The sequence below is a fragment of the Bombina bombina genome, chromosome 4, assembly GCF_027579735.1.
Source record: "Bombina bombina isolate aBomBom1 chromosome 4, aBomBom1.pri, whole genome shotgun sequence".
NCBI lineage: Eukaryota > Metazoa > Chordata > Amphibia > Anura > Bombinatoridae > Bombina > Bombina bombina.
Window position 1 is genome coordinate 979304236 of NC_069502.1, and position 25773 is coordinate 979330008.

Genomic DNA, 25773 nt, shown 5'->3' on the forward strand with positions numbered 1-25773 from the left:
GATACAAGCTTGTGTTCCGGATGATACATTGATGTCACAGCAAAGATCCTCGTTAACGGCAGACACTTTATGTTTTGTGGGGCACCTTGTTAGTGATGTTGCAGCTGATGCACAATTTTGTATGGACTACAATAGCAGCGGAAATAATGAAAGAAAGTGCTGCTCAGGTTTGCATTACTGTATATTTTTCTGACATACCGACCATGCTTCTGGAAGTTACCTTAGCAATGTCACAGAATACGCACTATTTTTTTGGGAGCAGAATACCAGTAGCAGACACTGCAGCTCAGGTACTGATAAATCCTGTTCCATTTCAAAGTGATGGCTATATGATGTGGCGCTATCTTAATAATGTCAGTGAACCATCAAAGAAGAAGAAGGTAGATGATGCAGAAAAGAGAGAAAGGGCCAGACAATATGAAAAGGAAAAGAGAGAGAGACACAATTCAAAGACAGCTGGATGATTAATGATAAGGTGGAAAAGAGAGAGTGGCTTGTGTACAACAGCTCAAAACAGATTATGCTATGTAGTGTATGCCAGGCATTTTCAAACAAACGGAATGCATTTGTGGAAGGTACCAGCACAATGAAACTTGAAGGTATTCGATCACATGAGCTTTCATCAGGGCATCTGTGGAGTGTCCAGTGTGAGTCAAACCGAAAATTAAAGCAGACTGAAACTCCTGCTGGACAGGCAATCGCTACCATGACAAAGGCACAGACAGAGAAACTAAAACTACTGTTTCGCAACGCTCATCTCCTTGCCATTAAATCGAGGCCTTTCTCTGACTTTCCAGATTTGTGCAAGTAAGTAAAGTGTATGTTTTTATTTGTTTGGCTTTTCCCTAACTGTGTGCTTGGTTTATATTACTTTTTTATATCCCAAATGCTAATTTTTATCTCTTGACTATTTTGTTTCTACAGACTTGACAAAATGAAGGGTTTGGATGTGGGAGATACCTATCTTAATGCCATATCAGCACGGTCATTTGTACACTTTATTGCACAGGAAGAAAGAAAACATACAAAAAGAAAATATGCAGCTGCCAAGTTTGTTGCAGTCGTGTGTGATGGTTCAGTTGATAGTGCAGTGGTGGAGGAAGAAATTATTTATGCTAGATTTGCAATAGAAGGCAAGGTACACACAAGATTTGTGGCTTTGCAGTCAGTTGAAAAGGCTGATGCTGAAACCATTTCTCAGGCAGTAAATGCAGCAGTTACACAACACCTTGACCAGTCGTGGAAGGAGAAACTAGTTGCAATAGGCACTGATGGAGCAGCAGTGATGCTAGGAAAAAATGGAGGAGTTGTGCAGAAGCTAAAAGGACAGAGAAAGCATGTTGTTGCAATTCACTGCATGAGTCACCGCTTGGAGCTAAGTGTCAGGGACACAGCAGCCAATAATGAGAGTCATCAGAAGTTAAAGGATCTACTTCTAGGGTTATATTTATTTTATCACAAGTCAGCACTCAACCGTGCAAATCTTAAGAACAGCTATGCTTCTTTGAAAATGAGGCCACTATTGCCTACACGAGCAGATGGGACACGATGGGTAGGCCACTTCTGGCGTGCACTTGACCATTTCCTCAAAGGTTACAAAGCAATAATACAACATCTTGATCAGGTATGTAGACCTCTGCCCCTTTCCTCTGCTATCTCTATCTCTCCAGCCTTCCCTTGCTTTCTCCCCATGTCTCTCAAGCCCCCTTTCTCTCCCTCCATTTCACCCTCCCCACTCCTGTTCCTCCCTATCTGTCCCTTTCCCCCTACCTCTTATTCCTTTTATCTCTCCTGTGCTGCTGTCATTCACTCTCTCTGCCTTTCTCTAGCTCTCCCTCCCTCTCTGTCTCTCAAAATTGAGAAACCAAATCCCAGAGAGAGAGAGAGAGAGAGAGAGAGAGAGAGAAAGAAAGAATAAAAAATGAGAGATAAGCAGGGCAATTATGTATTGTATACTACTTTATTTCTAGGTCCAATCTCCTGATGCAAAAGGTGTGAGAGGAGAACAGCAAGCAAAGGCCAGATGCTTTTACAGAGCTGCTACAAGTCTGTCAATGGTCCAGTATGCTTGTTTCATGTATGATGTGCTTTTACAGCTATGCAACTTGTCCAACACTCTTCAGAACCGAAATGCAAGTGTTGCAGATGTCCACAACAGTTTGGAAGTGACCAAAAAAATACTGATCGCTCTGAAAGAGAGGTATGTACTTTTTTGTTTTGTTCTATAAGAGGTTTTGTTCTTATGTTCATATATGTTCCAGGCCTGTACCTGGGTCACTTCTTCATTCTATTCAGTATGATGAAGAAGGCACAGCAAGGTTTGAAGGAGTTGAGTTTAAAGGAAAGAATGATGCCTTCAAGAGTTCAAAAAAGAAGTTTCTGGAAGCAATACAGTCCAGCTTTGAAGATCGCTTTGAAGACATTGAAGAAGGAGTTCTTCAGGCAACATCGGTGACATCCTTCAAAACATGGCCTGACAAAGAAAACTCAGAAGCTATTTCTACATTTAAAATGTAATTAGAGATGTTCTCTAATCATGTAAAATATTATTAGGACATATTAAACAAAAATATATGAATTACATATATTTTGTTTAATATGAAATATATGAATATTACATATATTTTGTTTAATATGTCCTAATTAGTATAGTTTATTTTAGTACTAGAGCAAAAAAAAATATGCATCAAACATGTTTGCAAGGAATTTCTTGTTTCTTTCTTCCAGACTTTGGCAATGAAGACATTGTAACTCTGACCAGTCAGTTTCAACCAGTACTAGAGGCACAGGGTGTTAGTTGTAGGGAAATAGTGAATGAATGGACAGTTCTTAAGACTAGTTTGTATAACAAGAATGACTGGGAGAAGAAGCTGAAAACGGTCACCTGGCCTGAACTCAACAGAGAATGTGGCCATCTTCTGAGTTTGATGGACTTGATCCTAACCTTGCCAGTCAACACATCAGAATGTGAAAGAGGCTTTTCCAAAATGAAGATGATCAAAAGTGACTGGCGCTCCTACCTCATAATTTCAACATTGTCAGATTTAATGATTGTAAACCTTCATTCTGCACCAGTAGATCAATTTGATCCAAGTGATGCAGTAAGGCATTGGGCAACAGCAGGACCAAGAAAGAGAAATGTCACATACAAAAGGTCTACAAATGAAACATCAAATTTAGTAATTGCTGAGGTTGCAGAGGTTCCAATCCCTTTTGATCATCTTGAAAATGATGAGGAGCAAGCAGAAGAGTTTGAGGTGTCAAGACTTAATGAGGTTTATGATTGTGAGTTGAACTTCCCAGAGCACTCTGACTCAGATTGACATCTGTTAACAGTTTCAACAATGTTTCATGTGCAGCATAGATCAGTTACTTTCTGTATTGACTTCAATACAATGGCTGAGGCTCAGTTACTAATTTTATTTTCAAATTTGCTTAAAATATATCAATACTAGTTCACTAAAAGTCTAATTTTGCACTATTCCATAGTTCAATGATTGTATAATTGGACCAATGTCAGGAATGTATACAAAAATAAAGAATACAGGTTTGTGAGATTATAACAACAAGGTGTCTTTTGTCCTTTTTAATGTATAATGTACACATATGCAGAATGCGCACGGGCGAGTACATTTTCCTGCAGGCTGGTAATTTTTTGCAGTTACTCGCCCAATGGGCGAGTTCAGTTTTTGGGTAATCATAGGCCCTGCATAACCCCCACAAAAAAGGGTGGGTCTCATGGACTCTTGCCCCTATGAAAGAAATTAATTTATCAGGTAAGTTCTTACATAAATTACGAGTCCATGAGCTAGTGACGTATGGGATAAAATACCCAAGATGTGGAAGTCCACAGAATAATCACTAGAGAGGGATAAAATAACAGCTATTTCCGCTGAGAAATTAAATCCAAACAATAATTAAGTTTTACTTATAAACTACAAAAAAAAAACTTAAATCATAAGCAGTAGAATCAAGCAGACAGCTGCCTGAAGAACTTTCTACCAAAGACTGCTTCAAAAACATAAATTATGCTTACCTGATAATTTTCTTTTCTTCAGATGGAAAGAGTCCACAGCTGCACTCATTACTTTTTGGGAAAAAATAACCTGGCCACCAGGAGGAGGCAAAGACACCCCAGTCAAATGCTTAAATACTCCTCTCACTTCCCCTCATCCCCCAGTCATTCTCCCAAGGAACAGTAGAAGAAATATCAGGGTGAAAGGTGCCAGAAGAATAACAGAATTTATGTTTACCTGATAAATTACTTTCTCCAACGGTGTGTCCGGTCCACGGCGTCATCCTTACTTGTGGGATATTCTCTTCCCCAACAGGAAATGGCAAAGAGCCCAGCAAAGCTGGTCACATGATCCCTCCTAGGCTCCGCCTACCCCAGTCATTCGACCGACGTTAAGGAGGAATATTTGCATAGGAGAAACCATATGATACCGTGGTGACTGTAGTTAAAGAAAATAAATTATCAGACCTGATTAAAAAACCAGGGCGGGCCGTGGACCGGACACACCGTTGGAGAAAGTAATTTATCAGGTAAACATAAATTCTGTTTTCTCCAACATAGGTGTGTCCGGTCCACGGCGTCATCCTTACTTGTGGGAACCAATACCAAAGCTTTAGGACACGGATGAAGGGAGGGAGCAAATCAGGTCACCTAAATGGAAGGCACCACGGCTTGCAAAACCTTTCTCCCAAAAAATAGCCTCAGAAGAAGCAAAAGTATCAAACTTGTAAAATTTGGTAAAAGTGTGCAGTGAAGACCAAGTCGCTGCCCTACATATCTGATCAACAGAAGCCTCGTTCTTGAAGGCCCATGTGGAAGCCACAGCCCTAGTGGAATGAGCTGTGATTCTTTCAGGAGGCTGCCGTCCGGCAGTCTCGTAAGCCAATCTGATGATGCTTTTAATCCAAAAAGAGAGAGAGGTAGAAGTTGCTTTTTGACCTCTCCTGTTACCAGAATAAACAACAAACAAGGAAGATGTTTGTCTAAAATCCTTTGTAGCATCTAAATAGAATTTTAGAGCGCGAACAACATCCAAATTGTGCAACAAACGTTCCTTCTTCGAAACTGGTTTCGGACACAAAGAAGGCACGACTATCTCCTGGTTAATGTTTTTGTTAGAAACAACTTTTGGAAGAAAACCAGGTTTAGTACGTAAAACCACCTTATCTGCATGGAACACCAGATAAGGAGGAGAACACTGCAGAGCAGATAATTCTGAAACTCTTCTAGCGGAAGAAATTGCAGCCAAAAACAAAACTTTCCAAGATAATAACTTAATATCAACGGAATGTAAGGGTTCAAACGGAACCCCCTGAAGAACTGAAAGAACTAAGTTGAGACTCCAAGGAGGAGTCAAAGGTTTGTAAACAGGCTTGATTCTAACCAGAGCCTGAACAAAGGCTTGAACATCTGGCACAGCTGCCAGCTCTTTGTGAAGTAACACAGACAAGGCAGAAATCTGTCCCTTCAAGGAACGTGCAGATAATCCTTTCTCCAATCCTTCTTGAAGAAAGGATAGAATCCTAGGAATCTTTACCTTGTCCCAAGGGAATCCTTTAGATTCACACCAACAGATATATTTTTTCCATATTTTGTGGTAAATTTTTCTAGTTACAGGCTTTCTGGCCTGAACAAGAGTATCAATAACAGAATCTGAGAACCCTCGCTTTGATAAGATCAAGCGTTCAATCTCCAAGCAGTCAGCTGGAGTAGGACCAGATTCGGATGTTCGAACGGACCTTGAACAAGAAGGTCTCGTCTCAAAGGTAGCTTCCATGGTGGAGCCGATGACATATTCACCAGATCTGCCTACCAAGTCCTGCGTGGTTACGCAGGAGCTATCAAGAACACCTACGCCCTCTCCTGATTGATCCTGGCTACCAGCCTGAGGATGAGAGGAAACGGCGGGAATACATAAGCTAGGTTGAAGGTCCAAGGTGCTACTAGTGCATCTACTAGAGTCGCCTTGGGATCCCTGGATCTGGACCCGTAGCAAGGAACCTTGAAGTTCTGACGAGAGGCCATCAGATCCATGTCTGGAATGCCCCACAGTTGAGTGATTTGGGCAAAGATTTCCGGATGGAGTTCCCACACCCCCGGATGCAATGTCTGACGAATCAGAAAATCCGCTTCCCAAGTTTCCACTCCTGGGATGTGGATTGCAGACAGGTGGCAGGAGCGAGTCTCCGCCCATTGAATGATTTTGGTCACTTCTTCCATCGCCAGGGAACTCCTTGTTCCCCCCTGATGGTTGATGTACGCAACAGTCGTCATGTTGTCTGATTGAAACCGTATGAACTTGGCCCTCGCTAGCTGAGGCCAAGCCTTGAGAGCATTGAATATCGCTCTCAGTTCCAGAATATTTATCGGTAGAAGAGATTCTTCCCGAGACCAAAGACCCTGAGCTTTCAGGGATCCCCAGACCGCGCCCCAGCCCATCAGACTGGCGTCGGTCGTGACAATGACCCACTCTGGTCTGCGGGAGGTCACCCCTTGCGACAGGTTGTCCAGGGACAGCCACCAACGGAGTGAGTCTCTGGTCCTCTGATTTACTTGTATCTTCGGAGACAAGTCTGTATAGTCCCCATTCCACTGACTGAGCATACACAATTGAAATGGTCTTAGATGAATGCGCGCAAAAGGAACTATGTCCATTGCCGCTACCATCAAACCTATCACTTCCATGCACTGCGCTATGGAAGGAAGAGGAACGGAAGGAAGTATCCGACAAGAGTTTAGAAGTTTTGTTTTTCTGGTCTCTGTCAGAAAAATCCTCATTTCTAAGGAGTCTATTATTGTTCCCAAGAAGGGAACTCTTGTCGACGGAGATAGAGAACTCTTTTCCACGTTCACTTACCATCCGTGAGATCCGAGAAAGGCCAGGACTATGTCCGTGTGAGCCTTTGCTTGAGGAAGGGACGACGCTTGAATCAGAATGTCGTCCAAGTAAGGTACTACAGCAATGCCCCTTGGTCTTAGCACCGCCAGAAGGGACCCTAGTACCTTTGTGAAAATCCTTGGAACAGTGGCTAATCCGAAAGGAAGCGCCACGAACTGGTAATGCTTGTCCAGGAATGCGAACCTTAGGAACCGATGATGTTCCTTGTGGACAGGAATATGTAGATACGCATCCTTTAAATCCACCGTGGTCAAGAATTGACCTTCCTGGATGGAAGGATTGTTCGAATGGTTTCCATTTTGGACGATGGAACCTTGAGAAACTTGTTTAGGATCTTGAGATCTAAGATTGGTCTGAACGTTCCCTCTTTTTTGGGAACTACGAACAGATTGGAGTAGAACCCCATCCCTCGTTCTTTTAATGGAACAGGATGAATCACTTCCAGAAGATAACCTTGGAAGACTATTTCTAGCGCCCAAGGATCCAGAACATCTCTTGCCCAAGCCTGAGTGAAGAGAGAGAGTCTGCCCCCCACCAAATCCGGTCCCGGATCGGGGGCCCGCATCTCATGCTGTCTTGGGAGCAGTGGCAGGTTTCTTGGCCTGCTTTCCTTTGTTCCAGCCTTGCCTTGGTCTCCAGGCTGGATTGGCTTGAGAAGTATTACCCTCCTGCTTAGAGGACGTAGCACTTGGGGCTGGTCCGTTTCTGCGAAAGGGACGAAAATTAGGTTTATTTTTGGCCTTGAAAGACCTATTCTGAGGAAGGGCGTGGCCCTTGCCCCCAGTGATATCAGAGATAAACTCTTTCAAGTCAGGGCCAAACAGTGTTTTCCCCTTGAAAGGAATGTCAAACAATTTGTTCTTGGAAGACGCATCCGCTGACCAAGATTTTAACCAAAGCGCTCTGCGCGCCACAATAGCAAACCCAGAATTTTTCGCCGCTAACCTAGCCAATTGCAAGGTGGCGTCTAGGGTGAAAGAATTAGCCAATTTAAGAGCACGAATTCTGTCCATAATCTCCTCATAAGAAGAAGAATTACTAATAATCGCCTTTTCTAGCTCATCGCACCAGAAACACGCGGCTGTAGTGACAGGGACAATGCATGCAATTGGTTGTAGAAGGTAACCTTGCTGAACAAACATCTTTTAGCAAACCTTCTAATTTTTTATCCATAGGATCTTGGAAAGCACAACTATCTTCTATGGGTATAGTGGTGCGCTGGTTTAGAGTAGAAACCGCCCCCTCGACCTTGGGGACTGTCTGCCATAAGTCCTTTCTGGGGTCGACTATAGGAAACAATTTTTTAAATATGGGGGGAGGTACGAAAGGTACACCGGGCCTGTCCCATTCTTTATTAACAATGTACGCCACCCGCTTGAGTATAGGAAAAGCTTCGGGGGGCCCCGGGGCCTCTAGGAACTTGTCCATTTTACATAGTGTTTCTGGAATGACCAGATAATCACAATCATCCAAATTGGATAACACCTCCTTAAGCAGAGCGCGGAGATGTTCCAACTTAAATTTAAAAGTAATCACATCAGGTTCAGCTTGTTGAGAAATTTTTCCTGAATCTGAAATTTCTCCCTCAGACAAAACCTCCCTGGCCCCCTCAGACTGGTGTAGGGGCCCATCAGAAACAATATCATCAGCGTCCTCATGCTCTTCAGTATTTTCTAAAACAGAGCAGTCGCGCTTTCGCTGATAAGTGGGCATATTGGCTAAAATGTTTTTGATAGAATTATCCATTACAGCCGTTAATTGTTGCATAGTAAGGAGTATTGGCGCGCTAGATGTACTAGGGGCCTCCTGTATGGGCAAAACTGGTGTAGACGAAGGAGGGGATGATGCAGTACCATGCTTACTCCCCTCACTTGAGGAATCATCTTGGGCATCATTTTTACTAAATTTTTTATTTAAATGAGAAGGAACCTTGGCTTCCCCACAGTCAGAACACAATCTATCTGGTAGTTCAGACATGTTAAACAGGCATAAACTTGATAACAAAGCACAAAAAACGTTTTAAAATAAAACCGTTACTGTCACTTTAAATTTTAAACTGAACACACTTTATTACTGCAATTGCGAAAAAGTATGAAGGAATTGTTCAAAATTCACCAAAATTTCACCACAGTGTCTTAAAGCCTTAAAAGTATTGCACACCAAATTTGGAAGCTTTAACCCTTAAAATAACGGAACCGGAGCCGTTTTTATATTTAACCCCTTTACAGTCCCTGGAATCTGCTTTGCTGAGACCCAACCAAGCCCAAAGGGGAATACGATACCAAATAATGCCTTCAGAAAGACTTTTCTATGTATCAGAGCTCCACACACATGCAGCTGCCTGTCATGCTGTTCTCAAAAACAAGTGCGCCATACCGGCGCGAAAATGAGGCTCTGACTATGATTAGGGAAAGCCCCAATAGAATAAAGTGTCTAAAACAGTGCCTGCCGATATTATTTTACAAAAAATACCCAGATTAAATGATTCCTCAAGGCTAAATATGTGTAAATATGATCGATTTAGCCCAGAAAATGTCTACAGTCTTAATAAGCCCTTGTGAAGCCCTTATTTACTGTGTGAATAAAAATGGCTTACCGGATCCCATAGGGAAAATGACAGCTTCCAGCATTACATCGTCTTGTTAGAATGTGTCATACCTCAAGCAGCAAAAGACTGCTCACTGTTCCCCCAACTGAAGTTAATTCCTCTCAACAGTCCTGTGTGGAACAGTCATGGATTTTAGTAACGGTTGCTAAAATCATTTTCCTCATACAAACAGAAATCTTCATCTCTTTTCTGTTTCAGAGTAAATAGTACATACCAGCACTATTTTAAAATAACAAACTCTTGATTGAATAATAAAAACTACAGTTAAACACTAAAAAACTCTAAGCCATCTCCGTGGAGATGTTGCCTGTACAACGGCAAAGAGAATGACTGGGGTAGGCGGAGCCTAGGAGGGATCATGTGACCAGCTTTGCTGGGCTCTTTGCCATTTCCTGTTGGGGAAGAGAATATCCCACAAGGATGACGCCGTGGACCGGACACACCTATGTTGGAGAAAATAAGGACACCCCACATAAAATTACGGGTGGGGAGCTGTGGACTCTTTCCATCAGAAGAAAAGGAAATTATGAGGTAAGCATAATTTATGTTTTTCTTCTAAATGAAAAGTGTCCACAGCTGCATTCATTACTTTTGGGAAAACAATACACAAGCTATAGAGGGCACTGAATGCCAAGACGGGAGGGTACATTAGGCGGCCCATACTGAGGGCACCAGGCCTGAACCTCTACCCAATAAAAAAAACCCTGCTTCGTCCGAAGAGGAGAAAATTTTAAGAGGAAAAGCCCCAAAGACACGGACACGCAGTCAGTCCAGAAGCCAAACTAGAGACCGCAAATGGACTCGACTGAGTCAACAGTCCTCCAGGAGACACCGTCGCCCAACAGACGGTCCCCCACCACTCATCCCCCACAGATGAAGGAGAAACCAGCAAAAACCCCCAAGGGGACAAGGCAAAGGAGAACCAAGGAAACCAAAATGTCCCCTAATACAAAAAAAAGAACACCTCCAAGAGTGAGCCCAGCTCATAGAGACCCAAAGGGGTTCAAACAGGGGAAGGAGGCCACGCCTATACCAAGCGAAAGACCGAACACAGAGACAGAAAAGACGTCTCTCCAACATCCTGCAAACACGGAATGCAACAGAAGAGGCAAAGTCCTCCCAGTGTCTGACCATAGAATACCAAAGCATTCGTCATGAAAAAGTGTGTAATACACCAAGGTGAAAAACCCCAAGGTTGAGAACACAGACTCCATAACAGGACGACACAGAGGGTACTTGCGAGGAGGAAGAAGCAGTCAAGCAAGAAATAGACTGCAAAAGCAACCCCCAGACAGAGGGCACGCTCCAGGCAACCTAAGTCGCCGGACCTACACACTGGTCCCTAAAAAGGGGAACACAAAACCTCAATCGAGGCTCCCCGAGAGGGGAAGTATACCCCCAGAACCCGCAGGAAGAGTAAACCCTCTTCTGAAATCAATGTAGCAAGTTGAAAGGAGAATCTATACCCTAGCAGACTGCGCTAACAGGATAGACTCAACAAGGCTCACACATCCAGAGGAGACTGCGTCCTGATTGCAGCACCTTAGACCGCTCTGCCATTCTGACCTGCAGATCCACACCCAGCTGGACCAACCCAGCCTCAGGGATCCAAGACCGGGAAACAAAAGAAACCCGAAACAGGTACAGGACCAAGCATAAGGTTAGCACAACCATCCCCACAGAGTACAAGTACAACCCGACTTTGAAAAACAGACAACAAGGCCATAGACCTAAGGATTTATATATAGGATTTATATATAAAAAAAAAAAGACCCAACAAGTCTGACTTGGAGCCAGCAAGACCCCAGCGGGAACCAATCCCACCCTTCTGCCTCCCATCCAAGAGAAGCCCCAAGCAAGAACTCTATCTAGATTAGGAGGAGAATATCCCCTAAAGGAAAGGGATGATGCCGGAAGGGCAACAACTGTCCTCAAGGCCCGAATCACCGGCTAATGGGAAGAGAAATTCCCAACACAGATGTCCTAGAAAAGGACCCCCTACAAGTAGCTTGCCAAGCAGAGGCACAGCCAACCCATTCGCCTGCAGAGCAGGGAATCCACGGGAACACAGGCAAGCTGACAAGGGGAATGCAACGCCAAGGCGCACCAGAAACTGGGCATCCAGCACCAGCAGCTGGGTATGAACCAACAACCCTTAAGGAGCAAGCCACACAGCTAACCACCATTTAAACTTCCGCATTGGAAGGCTAGCTGACACCAAAAGCAAACGTCAGATCAGAAAGCAGGAGCTTTGCCAGGGTTCAAACCCACAACCTTCTGCTTTGGGAGCTGTGGAGCTAACCACTAAGTCACATATACCCTTGATGACATGGGCTACTCTATGGCAAAGAGTAAAAAATACTCCGAAAACCTTGCCAACCATGACCAGGTTAGGTAGATGGACCAAGGGCATAGCCCAAGTTACCACTACCGTGGAACACCCAACCAGCTTTGAGATCCAAGATTCCAAAACCACCCAAGACTGGGTCAGGAAACCCTAGAACTAAACACCCCAGCTGACCAAAAAGCCAGACACAAGGGATATGGATGCATATCCAGAGAATCCGGATAGTGATAAGAAATAAAAGCCCCGACCAAAGGAATGAATCACCCCAACGCTCCAAGAAGCAAGGCTAGAAGTCGAATGAAGATACTTCTCAGAGCCTCAGGACAATCAAGGGATATCTCAAGGTCAAAAAAATCCTACTAGCAGGACTAGAGAAAGGCACTAAGCCTACCCAGCTCCTGAAAAACCTGAGCTAAACAAAGTCCCCGCAGGGAATAACCATCACCCGGAAACACAGTTCCTTAAAAGGAGATCCAACTCACCCGGAGACAATCGAAGAAGACCTAAAAGTCTCTCATAACTCAGACAGTGCACGTCAAAGAGTAAGAGCTGTATCTAGATACACTATAAACAGCTTACGAGTACACCTGCAAGGTGTCAAGAGCTGCAACAGGTTTCAAATTGCAAACCTTCCGCATGCTAGACAGCTATCCTGTACAAGCTGTTGGACCAAGCCCAAAAGGACAAATCCAGATGCCTAAAAATGAAGGCCAAACCGCTCAACTGCGGTAAGGGGCGTTAAGCCCTCCAACCCTCCACCACATGGGGGAGGAAGCTCTAAGTTCTGATGAAATCAGATGTCAGATAGAGTGACGCAGCGGAAAAACTCCCCTGCCCGGCCATCTATGACTGAAGGCTATAAGGACTGGAACAATCCTTCCCGCCTCACAGACCCACAGGTCCTCTCGAATGCTTAGTTGAACATGAAAAACAAAGAAAACCTGAGCACTCAGCGCTTTTACCGAACCAGCAGAGTAGAACAGCGCCAGACCGAACGGACCCGACAGGACTAGCCTGCACCCAGGGTCCTAAACGGCAAGCTGCATAAATTCTCCCTCATAGGGGAAAAAACAAAAAAGACATTTTTAACATAGAACTAACATGTCCAAAATAACTTAAATTATAAAATTATAAAATACCTTAAATTATAACGAGTATCAATCCCAGAAGGTTCCCGAAGGAAACAAAAATAAATAAAAGACATCCTATTGGATATAAATAAAATATAAGGCAACCCGGAGGTTAACGCCCAAAAAGACACAGGCCTACCTGCAGGACCAGCCAAACAGAGCCCTATCTTTCAAAAACTGGGAAAGATCTCAAACAAATGACAATCAGGAAATTACTTCATACCCACATGTCTAATGAGGTGCACCATTCGAATTAGTAGACTGAAAATCCCTGTATCTGGTAACGATAGGATCATTCAATAACTGAAAAACATGTCTGAGCAATACACGAAGGCGCGCAATCCTGTAACGAAAGGCACAACACTCAGGGACAGTTACAGCCGTGGGGAACTGTAAAGGCCCTCCCCAAGGCAGAAGGCCCGGGACAATAGAGCATGAGCACATTCTCAAAGAAACGTCTGGACTCTGCAGAAGAACAATCGCCAACATTATGAGGTGGATGGCTCAGCAGTCCCTTGATTCCCCGAGCCTGAGGAACCAGGTGCTCTGAAATGGCATACGGAACAAAACTGGTTGACATGTGTCAACGAGGCCAATCCGGATTCGTCACCGGACACAGAATATGAAATCAAAATAGTCTTGGCATCAGAATCCTCCATAACTGGATAGAGGAAATATCAATATGGACTAAAGTATGAAAACAAAAAATGACCCCTGACACCCACTGAAGATAAAGTAAAATGAAACGATCTTACCGGAATCTACGCCGTGGAACAGGAACACGGTCTTTCAAGTGTGACTAATAGTGGCATCTCCTCCGCCATGGACTTGAGAGAAGAAAGCAGGCAGCGGAGCGAAGTTAGAGAACGCCGATTGCTTGAGGAGCTGTTAATATGAGTCGGGATGGTTTCGCAGAAAGACTGTCCCTGCATCTCTGGACTCTAACTTTCATTCAAGCCCTCACTGAGAGACTGACAGGACTACTTAAAACTCATGTCCCATTGCCGAAGAGTACTACTCTCCATAAGAGACAAAAATTCTGACACATCTCTGCCAACCTCCTAGGACGAAAGGCAAAGAATGACTGGGGGATGAGGGGAGTGGGAGGAGTATTTAATCCTTTGGGCTGGGGTGTCTTTGCCTCCTCCTGGTGGCCAGGTTCTTAATTCCCAAAAGTAATGAATGCAGCTCTGGACTCTATTTAAGAAGAAAAGAAGCAAATACATAAAAATAGTAAAATTTATAGCAGTTTCAGGAATGGGGAAAAAAAGCAAATGCTAAAAAAATAGGCAAAAAAAGCAAACAGCATAGCTCTCTGTAATATAAAGAGAGCAAGAAGCATAAAAAGTGGGGTAAAATATTTTTTTTTTGGCGCCAAAACACCAGGATATTACGCAACTAGCGTCATAACAAGCACAACTTCACGCCAAAACAACTAGCGTCAAGAAAGACGCAGGAAACTTGCACCACTATAGGCGCAACTTCTCGCCAACAACATTTTCGTGCCAAGAATGACGCAATAAATAACAGAATTTTGCGTCCGCGCGGGCCTAGATTTGCACGCAAAATTTAAAAAGAAACAAGTCAAATTGAAAAAAAAAAAAAAAAAAAAATGAAATCCCAGGTAAGTTTAAATAAGCTTCCTAAAACATGATTCTCATACTGAAACTGCTAGACTGCAAAGGGGAAATATACATAGACCTAACTCATGGCAAATATAAGTAAACACATATATTTAAACCTTTACAATATAACATAAAGCGCCAAACATAGCTGAGAGTGTCTTAAAAATGATACATACTTACCGAAAGACACCCATCCACATATAGCAGAGAGCCAAACCAGTACTGAAAAACATCAGCAGAGGTAATGGTATAGGAGTATAACGTCGATCTGAAAAGGGAGGCAGGAGATGAATCCCTGCGACCGATTACAGAGAGTCTTTAAAAGGATTTCCCATGGGTGAAACCACTAAATCAACCAGCAATATGCCCTTCACATCCCTCTGACAAACACTGTACTCCGAGAGGAATTGGGCTTCAGAATGCTTAGAAGCGCCTATCACAGAAGAAATCAAGCACAACTTACTTCAACCACCTCCATAGGAGGCAAAGTTTGTAAAACTGAGGAATGAGTTGTGTGGGAGGTGTATTTATAGGCATTTTGAGGTTTGGAAAACTTTTCCCCCTCCTGGTAGGAATGTATATCCCATACGTCACTAACTCATGGACTCTTGCCACTTACATGAAAGAAAAAAATGAAAGGCTTTATCTGAATCGTGAAAGTCTAATTCTTAATTTACTGTCCATTGAACCTTTTTATTAAAGGCTGCTTTTGTTATTGCATGGTCATTTGTATACGTTTTTGCAATATCCTTTTTGTGTTACCTTATTTCAGTTATCGTTGCTGTATAAATGGCCCCAAACTCCAACTGATGCTCTTGCTGGAAAATAGAATATTTTCACAAATCAGAGATGAACTACTGCAAAAGTAGACAGCTAATACAATATAAAGATACTTACATCATCTTTGCAGATTTCACTAATAAACTCTCTTGCTTCATGCATTGCACTAGGTGTTGGGGCAAACACTGAAAACGTCTCTTCATCTACCTGCGTCACAGACACCCCTTAAGGAACAGAAAACGGAAAAATTACTAAAACCTTACACAACTAAACTAAAAATACATAAAACAGGGGCACTTTAATTCATTAAAGTTTACAAAGATGCTTATTTTTTAAAATACCATTTAGTTTACAGTAAACATAATGGCAATCCACCGCCCGCTTTCTTTAGCAGATCTATGACGAATCAGACTTCCTTCCATACTTGTGTGCCCCCTTCTGCACCCAGCTTGTGGGGCACTCAACAATTGAAGGAAGCCGCTTTGGTCATCCATATGTTAAAGAAAGCAGGAGATGTGGGCGGAGGATCGGCGTTATGTTTTCCATAACGCAATGGTATTTTAAAAAAATAAAGCGTCTTTGTAAACTTTAATGAATTAAAGTGCCCCTGTTTTTAAGATTATTTTTTGATACTGGGCTTTAATTCATTGAAGTTTACAATCACTTTAATAACTGTATGGTCCAGGGGCGTATTACCGCCTAGGCAGACAAGGCACGGGCCTAGGGCGGCAGCTTGGGAGGGGGCGGCACATTTTGAAGCATCAATAGCTCCTTCAATAAGACATTCTTTAAAAAGCCTGGGAGGTCTTTTGCCCAGTGGAGTGGCGTAAGTTCTAGCAGTGGTGGATCAAGGGGAAGGACAAACAAAGCCAAATATATCTGCTGGGTAAAAACGCTGCTATTACAAAAAAAATTAAAACCAACTTTTGGACTTTTTTTTTTTTTTTTTAAATTCTTTTTTATTAGTCAGGAACAAATACAACAGGTACAATCAAAAACAATCAGATGCAGGTTATTGGAAGATACAAGATACAATATAAACAAGTACATCAAAATGATACAGGTTCCGGAGCAAGACATGATGGAGTGCGCTAACAAAGTTTTATTCTATGATGAGTAGTGAGTCGTACATCCGAGAGTGAATCAGATAGACTTAGTGCATCTGAATATGAGTCTTTTGTAATCACAGGTTAAGGTCCGTCATATCTGCCCTGATTTTGCAAAATTTTCTTTTTTTTTAAAACATCTAAACAGTGCATAACAATATGTAACATATAACAACATGCTAACGGATTACTCCGAAATTACTCTTCTTGGATGGAGGGGCATGGGGGGAGGGATGAGGGCGGAGGATGGAGAGAGAGGAGAGAAGAAAAAAAAAAAAAAAAAAAAAAATTAGAAAAGCATAATTTCCGTTGGGAGGGTCGCGGCGTTGGCACGCTCATTAGGGGAGTCAGGTTGCACCAATGATGCATCACCACCCTCATCAACATTGAGAGAGGGCAATATTTCGGAGTGTAAGAATGGTTTTAGGATTTGGTCTTTTAAATCCCTGTGTAGGGTATTTATAAACGGGCACCATTTTTTCCAAAACGGCCTTAGTCTACGCATCGTATCCAAGCGTGCATCATATTGTTCTATGTATAGCTGTCTGATTAGTAAACGTTTAAACTGAGCTATAGTTGGGGGGAGTTTGGAGGTCCATCTAGACAAGATGCACTTCCTTGCCAGCAACATGCATAATGTTAGTATCTGATGTAGTTGTTTATGTGCGTCGCCCCACTTAAAGAGGTAAATCTCTGCTGTTTTTATCTCTATTTCTATATGAAACGTGGTTTTAACCCAGTATTGCATATGACCCCAAAAACGTCTGGTAATCGGGCAGGCAAACCAGTAATGTAGGAAAGAAGGGGATTCACTGCTGCATTTAATGCATTGGTTAGGGTACCGATCACTCCATTTAGATAGTCTATGAGGTGTGATATAATCCCTGTGGATTAGTCTGACCTGCGCCTCTCTGAGAGGAATCGCAAGTGTAGCCCGTCTTGCAAGGTCTAGGCTGTCCGGTAAGTCTTGTACTGTCACTGCAGTTGAAAAGTCCGCGACCAGTCTCGCCAACATATTGGTTTGGATTAGGGTCTCTGTTTGTCTTACCAGGCGGGTGTAGAAGTGCGAGAGAGAAAATCTCCCCACCTGAAATAATGTCTGCGCTATAGCGAAGGGCGATGGGTCCCAGAAACCAGTGTTGGTTGTCTGTAGGGACGATGCATAGTGTCGCAGTTGGAGATATGCATAGAAATGCCGCTGCGGGATCTGGTATTTAGCCTGTAGCTCCTGAAAAGAGCGTATGGTACGAAGCAGAGGGTCCAAGACATCCCCCAAAACTCTGATACCGAGAGTTTTCCATATAAGAAATGGTTCATGTTCGCTTCCTGCCGGGAAGTCCGCATTCCCGGAAATTGGTATGTTCCTAGGGGGAGGGCCGGCTACCCCCAAGAACTTGTGGATCATTTGCCATGCTTTTAGCGGGTCTCGATATAGCACACTACAGGCAACTGCAGGTGGCAGGGACAATAATTTTGCATACGGGAGGTAGGCCGGTTTCAGAGGCGCGAGAATCGCTTCCTCCAGAGCCGGTTCAGAGAAATGATTCGTGGCTAGTTGCCAGTCAGTTACTAGCCTGGCCAGCGCCGCCCAATTGTAAAGCTTTAGATTAGGGAGACCCAGGCCTCCCCCCAAGAATGGGAGGTGTAGTTTGTCAGCAGCAATCCGTGGTTTACCACCTCTCCATATAAATCGTGATAGTGCATGGGTGAGGATCTTTAAATCCCTTTTTGTAATCAAAAATGGCAACATGAGTAGGGGATACAAAATCTTGGGTAAGATTGTCATTTTAATCAAACTGATACGACCAGATAAGCCCAGGGGGAGATTAGCCCAGTTTGTCAGTAAGGAGACCAGCTCTGAACACTTGGAAGATATATTTAGATCATACATTTTGGATGGGTCCCGATGCAATTTAATACCCAGGTATGAGAGTCCTCCCGATATCTCCACAAAAGGATAGGAGTGATTCACATTCTGGTGTCTCTGCAGCCACAGAATCTCCGACTTTGCGGCGTTTATTCTGTAGCCCGAGAAGGTGCCGAAGTCTGCAATTGTGTGTAATATATGGGGTATATGCGCGGAGGGCGTATCCACAAAGAGCAGCATGTCATCGGCGTATAACGCCAAATGCAGGGAAACACCTTTTATCGTTATTCCGGGAAAAATTTGCCGCAGCTTCAGAGCCAAGGGCTCCAATGCTATGTTAAAAAGTAACGGCGACAGAGGGCACCCTTGTCTGGTGCCTCTCTGTAATTGAAAATCTGATGAGAAAAGCCCATTCACCATAACCCGTGCTGTCGGGTGTTGATACATTTTGTTTATAATCTCTAGGAATGGACCCCTGAACCCGAATTTGTACATGGAATCTACTAGGTGAGGCCACTCCACCCTATCAAAGGCCTTCTCTGCATCCAGGGATAGCAGGAAGGCCTCCGATTTGACCCCCTCCGATCTCTCCTGTCCCTTCAACCAGTAGTGCTCTATGATTTGCAGTACCCTACGGAGATTCACCACTGATGATCGTCTGAACACAAAACCCGTTTGATCGGGGTGTATAATGTCTGGAAGGACTACTTTTAGTCTGTTCGCTAAGATCTTCATGAACAGCTTGTAGTCTGTGTTCAGCAGCGATATTGGCCTGTAAGACCCTGGTAAGGAGAGATCTTTCCCTGGCTTGGGAATAAGTGTAATGTGAGCCGCCGTGAAATTATTGGAGGGAGAAGCTTCCGTATGTAGGAAAGCATTGTACAGATTGGTCAAAGTGGGTGTGATTTGGGGTAGAAGCAGCTTATAAAATTCGGCTGGTAGGCCGTCAGGGCCCGACGCCTTGCCCATCGGCAGGGACCTTAGAGTAGATGTCAACTCCTCAACAGTTATGGGGGCATTGAGTGCATCACTCTGCTCTTGTGTTATTTGAGGGAGTTGCATCGATTGCCAAAATCGAGCCTGAACACCCTCCGGGGCTCTGTCTTGGTTTGTGTATAGTTCTGCGAAGAACTGTGCAAAGCATTGTGCTATGTCAGCCGGTTTTGTGTGTGTCACGCCTCGTGATCTAATTGCTGCTATGTTAGTCCTAGATGTCTGCGGCCTTGTCAGAGATGCGAGCATTTTACCTGCTCTGCTCCCGAACCTGTAATATCTGCCCGTGGACTTGAGTAGCCCAGATGCAGTTTGTTGTTTCATAAAGGCCTCCAATTCTGCTTTACTCGCTATATATGTCTCATAGCTTGCTTTAGTCTTAGCTTGCAAGTAAGATTGGTAAGACAGTCCCAACTGCCTCTGTAAGGATCGATATTTATATTGTGTGTTATATCGCAGCTTCGATACATAGGAGATTATGGCCCCCGCAGACACTGCTTTCGCCGTGTCCCAGAAGAGCTGTGTGTCATCTACATGAGCAGCGTTGTCAGTGGCAAAGTCTGTCCAAGTGTGTCGCATGAATTTAGTGAATGCCTCTGAAGTAGATAAGTATGTAGGGAATCTAAGGATGTTCCTATTGGACCGCGGCCCCCGGGTTCCCAATGTTAACTCCACAGGTGCATGATCTGACAGTAGGATGTCGTGTATTTTACACCTATGAATGTGGGTGATTAAGTTACAGGCCGTCATGAAAAGGTCGATTCTGGATAGTGTGTGTTTAGCTTTGGACAGGCATGTATAATCTTTGCCTTCCGGGTTCTGCAGCCTCCAGATGTCACAGACCCCCAGGTCGGCCTCCAGCATACCAAAAATTTTTGTTTCATATCTGGCTTTATAGTTTGATTTGGGGTCCCGAAAAGAGTGCGGTTCCAACCAAAGTCTGTCTAAGGTGTGAGTAGGTGAAATATTAAAGTCCCCCCCAATTATCAGGTTTGAGCCTATGTGTGGAGCTAGGTGTCGTGTCAAGTCAGTCCAGAAGCCCATCGCTCTCTGATTAGGGGCATAGAGATTACAAAATACATATCTCACTGAATTTACCATGGCCTGTACTATCATATGTCTACCATCGCTATCAAAATAAGAATTTGCCACCTTAACTGAGACTTTCTTCCCAAATGCAATGGCTAATCCGCGACTGGCACTAGTATGTGAGAGGAATACTACATGTCCTACCCAATCTCTCTGTAACTTCTGATGCTCTATATCTGTTAGGTGGGTCTCTTGTAATAGGGCAACGTCAGTACCCAACTTCCTAAGATGTGTGAGAATAGCCTTACGCTTTATGGGGGAGTGAATACCTCCCACATTCCAGGTCACTACTTTTAGAGACATGTCACGTCATAATATGTTTATCAGCAATGAAGAAAAAAAAAAAAAAAAAAAAAAAAAAAAGGGGAGGGGGGGGGGGGGAAACTGGGACATAGAGGGAACGGGAATGTGCGGGGTACCAACACAGTAATATAACATATAACAAAGCAGCGCTCAACTTATAAGAAGGCATAGGTCCAGTATAAAATGCATAGAAAGAAGTAATACACACATGATGTAGTGAAATAGTTTAGGCATAGCAGCAATCAACATAATGTGGGTCTCTACCTTAGAGCAACCTAATCTTTCTAAACCAGACTCTAGGGGCAAAGTAGGGGGATGTACCATAAGAGGCAAGGGGGCCCGGTTACCGTGTGTATGTATATAGGCAGGTATACATAGTAGGGGTGTGTGTGTCACCAGTGAGTTCCCGGAGCAGTTACAGTAGTAACATTTTCCAGCAGAAATTAAGATAACCGCTCTGTAAGGAGTTATAAGGTAGCACCAATGAATGTTTGCCTTCTGAGGTGTGGGCCGTCTGTATGGTAACCTAGCCAGTTGTCTGATACTATCCCCAGTGAGAATTCCCGCATAGTGCAGTGTTGCATAATGAAACCCACATATTTGGAGCTCTAACCCCACTAAGCCACATGATGTCAGCCTCTGAAATCTTCTAAACGTAGGCAGATTACCAAACCACAAGAACAACAAGTAAAACAGGCAAAACATATCAATATCTGAGGTAATGTGCGGAGTTAACATCAAATACATAAAAGAAAGGGGTGTGAATATGATATCACCGCCTAGATTGAAAATGGAAGTGGTCACTAGCTCCTGCAAGCGGGATTGGGGGCGAGAGTGAGTTCTCCTCTTGGTGATACCTAGCCGTACCATATCAGCACAGAGGGGAGAGGTGGGTGATTGTATTAAGGGTGTTGAGGGCACCAGACTACCAAACATGTTTGTATGGGGGGATGTACAGACTAATGGTGACAGTGGAGGTGGCTGATACCCCAGTGCCTTTATAACAGTGGAATTTTCTAGCCAAAACTAAAGTGAAACCTATGTATGGTATTATAGGATAAGGCCCGTAAGTGCTTATATGCTGGCTCATGGGCCATCTATGTGCAATCCCGCCAAGTGATCTTAGAGTAATGCCTATGAGTAGCCCCGTATCTTGTGGGGTTGGGTGCTTAACCATAAGTGATTGAGGTGTTAACCGAACAGTATTACATAATGGTAACAGAGAGAACCTTCTGCATGTAACTAACTTGTAAAACAAAACAAATAACAAATATAACCAACAAAACAGTACAATAACAGTATTCAACATTACCCAAGAGGCATCGTCCAGCCTCTTACCGGAGTCCAGCAGCCCCCCAGGGCAATAGTCCCCTCTATTCTCCGAGGGAGGAGAGCAAAAAACAGATTCAGCCATTTCCTAGCCTTGAGGCCTATGGCAGAGGGAGAGAAATATATAGTAGAGCAAACAAAAAGGAAATACTTCAGGTTGGAGGACATTGATTCTGATTTTCAGTGGCTAAGTAGCTCCTCACAGCTTGAGGAGAGTGAAAGATCTTGACACCATATTGGGTTTGAAGACGTAACTTTGCAGGAAACAGCAGTGCCACCTGTCTTCCCTGTTCATGTAGCTGGGTACAAATTGGGGCAAATTCCTTCCTCTGTCTGGAGACATCCATAGAAAAGTCCTGGAACAGGAGTAATTTTGAACCTTCATACAAGAGTTCCCTGTGGGTGCGGTAGGCCCTTAGGATTTTCAGCTTTTCTTGAAAGTTGAGACACTTGAATATGACCTGTCTAGGTCTTGCTCCTGCCTGGTCTAGGGCCCTCTCTGGACCCACACGGTGGGCCCTCTCAACATCTATGGGTAGTATGTCAGGGTGTAGGCCCAGCATCCTCGGTAGTTTGAGTGCCGTGAATTCAAGCAGGTCTTTGCCTTTGATGGACTCAGGGACTCCCACAATGCGCAAATTGTTGCGACGGCTTCTATTCTCCAGATCGTCTATACGATCTTGGAGTGTTTGAGTTTTCTTTACCAGTTGCTTGATTGTAGTTGCTGAGGCGATTTGTCTGTCTTCCACATCAGATATGCGGGTTTCAGCTTGGGTGAGTCGAGAGGAAAACTGTCGCACCTCGCTTGTAAGCGTGTCTACGCCTGCTTGCAGAGAGTCCATTTTGGGGAGAAAAAAAGATTTTAAAGATTTTAATTCTTGTAGGAGAAAGGATTGTGGGTCAGGGTCTAAGACCCCTCCATGCTCCGAGAAGGTCGAGGTTTCTGGTTGTGATTCAGTGGTCTGTTTCAGCTTCTTTTCATTGGTTTTTGATCTGTGAGTCATGCTAGATTTGGTAGCAGGAGACAGCTTAAAGAAGTACTTATCCACTTTCATTAGAAAGGGGGAGGGAAGGGGATCTTAATGGATGCCAACGAGTTAGGCACAGTATCCGCAGGTTCAGGCCAACACTTGCAGTGACGAGTGGATTTGTGCAGACAGATATCTCTTTAACCTACGGAGTTGATTAGCTGTTGGTCAGGGTGCCGGAGGACAAATATGTTGGTGCACCCACTAAGAAGAGATGTCTAGAGGATTGTTTCAGTAGATTATGCTTAGAATCCCTGCGGTTGGCTTGGGGAACAGGAACACATAAGTGTCTAAGTGTAGCTTGTCAGTTGCTTATGGGCCACATGGGTATTCTCTAGTACAACACAGTTCTACAGTGTAGATGTTGCAGTGTGGGTTTAACTAACTGGTGCAGAATAAAAGAAAGAACTGTTTGCTGAGTTCACGTGGCAATTATAAAGTCCCAAGCAGACTATTCAGCCAGCAAAGTCTCCCATGCGGTTTCACTTAATCCCCTTAACAGTGAAGTGCCTGTACGCTCAAATTCAGAGTGTTTACTTTACCCCAGGTCCTTATCTGACCCCTTCCTCTCCCCACGGGGTGGTGGATGTAGTTTGATCAATGCTGCTGGTTACTCGATGTTTCCCCCACCGCGTCCAGCGCGGTATTTACTGTGTTCTGTGATCTGCGTCTGAGGGACCTCCAAGATGGCGCCGGTCAGTGAAGGCGTCTAACCGTTTGTGGCCTCCGGTTGCCGGAGCGGGCGAATTATGCTCCGCGCACAATGTTAGACAGCTGGCACTTTGCCTCTTCTGTAAGTCCAGCAAGTCTGGCGTGCGGGACCCGGCAGTTAAATGCCCGAATTTAACTTAGTTATGCCCCGACCAGCGGAGCTCTGTGAGGAGTCGACTGCTCGCTTGGTCCGCCCACCGGAAGTCGGACTTTTTTTTTTAAATTACATTTGACTGCCACTGCCGGTTCTCTATCTATTTTCATACCGGTTGGGAGATTAGAGGCATAATTCGGGAGCCGGGGGATAGCAATTGCCCCTCCCCCCCACAACAGCATTGCCATAACATGATAAGGGGCTGTCACTATTTTTACTTATAGAGAGGTGCGATTGTTTCTCCTAGCTGCAGCTCCACAGCCCTCAATAAAAATAAAGATATCTTCCGGCTCTAGTATTATGCCTCTAATGTCCCAACCGGTAAGAAAATCAGATAGAGCACTGGCAGTCAAATGTGTCTGAAATAAGAAAAAACGTCCAAAAGTTGGTCTTAATTCTTTTTTTCTTCTGTGCCAGAGAGCCAGCTGCAGACTTGCGCACTATTGGCTCAAACTGAATTTGTAATTGCCGCCCTCTCACTTGAGGGAGGGCTGTGTGCAGTGCACCTACTTGTTACTTCCCCTCTGTATGTGCATGCTACATGTTAGCACCCGTATACTATGCCGGGGAAACTACAGCAGATATATGTGGCTTTGTCACCCACGCTCAGGTCTCTTAGCTGACAGTAGCTATCGCTTAGCACTGGCAGTTTGTGACACCTTACTCTGTCGCCATATCCATGGTTACCTGTTATGGTCACTTCAGTTCTGTGCTAATATAAGGTACCGTAAAATATTACATAATATGTCTGTGACACCCTCATTACTGTAACCATGTACTTACAGGATGTAATGTTTGTGGAAATGGATGTTACTGATGTTTGAACTATACATACAATTGCCAATATACCAATGATTGTCATATTTATTAAACATTTCAGAACATGCAGAAATTTTATGGAACCAGCATAACAAATCTGCAACAAAAGTGTGCATTTATTTTTTTGTTTAAAACTGTTCCATTATGGTGTAAAATAGTAAAATAAGAGAAAAGAAAACACATTTCCTGATATATATATATATATAAATATAAATTATGTTATACCCTGGCTAAAAATGGGCTAAAACCTGGGGGGGGGGGGGCAGCAGAATTTGAAATGCCTAGGGCAGCACAAATCCTAAATACGCCACTGGTATGGTCACATGGTATGCTTCTTTTTAAAGACAGTAAACACCTTAAGATTTTTAGATAAAATGTTATGCATAGTGAAACAATGTTGCAATAGATTTTTATTATTTACTTTGCCCCCCCCCCCCCCCGTTCATATAATTTAGCTCTGAAAATTTAGAAAGTTCTATAACGAAATCCTTAGCAAGTCTGTCTCTGGTAATAGGCAATGCAAATTTGACAGAATATAGATACTTGAGTATATAAAAATGTATTTATTTTTGATACAATAATGTAACAGGGATATTTCATAGGTTCTCATAAAATCACACAGCCAAGAAAAATATATGGTGCACAGGTAACTTGGTTTATATGAAGCAATGCAAACCTAAACCTCATGAAATTGGTAACATTTTATTAATTTCTCCTGTGAAGATTCAATATAGGTCCTTAATTCAGGTTATGCTTAAACATACATTCAGCCACAATAAAATATCTAAAGACACATACCAGTTTCAGCTTGTAGTTTCTTTAAATTATAACCTCCAGGACCAACAAATCGTACTCTCTTAGATAAAGGGACTTGAACCGTTTCTAAAGATAATAAAATAGACATATTACAAAATATACTGTGCCATAATCCTATTAAATAACCCATCTATCTAGCAGACATTTGTGCACT

At 43.5% G+C, this 25773-nt stretch overlaps 1 protein-coding gene across 1 annotated transcript in view; it reads right to left on the reverse strand.

The window, feature by feature from the left end:
• The window catches only part of PNPT1 (polyribonucleotide nucleotidyltransferase 1), a gene marked incomplete at its 3' end in the record, with an annotated part of 233635 nt that overhangs the window by 32024 nt on the left and 175838 nt on the right, over positions 1–25773 (reverse strand). Inside the window, 3 exon segments of the mRNA XM_053712023.1 lie at positions 15387–15442; positions 15522–15628; positions 25602–25685. Coding sequence (XP_053567998.1) covers positions 15387–15442; positions 15522–15628; positions 25602–25685 — 247 coding nt within the window.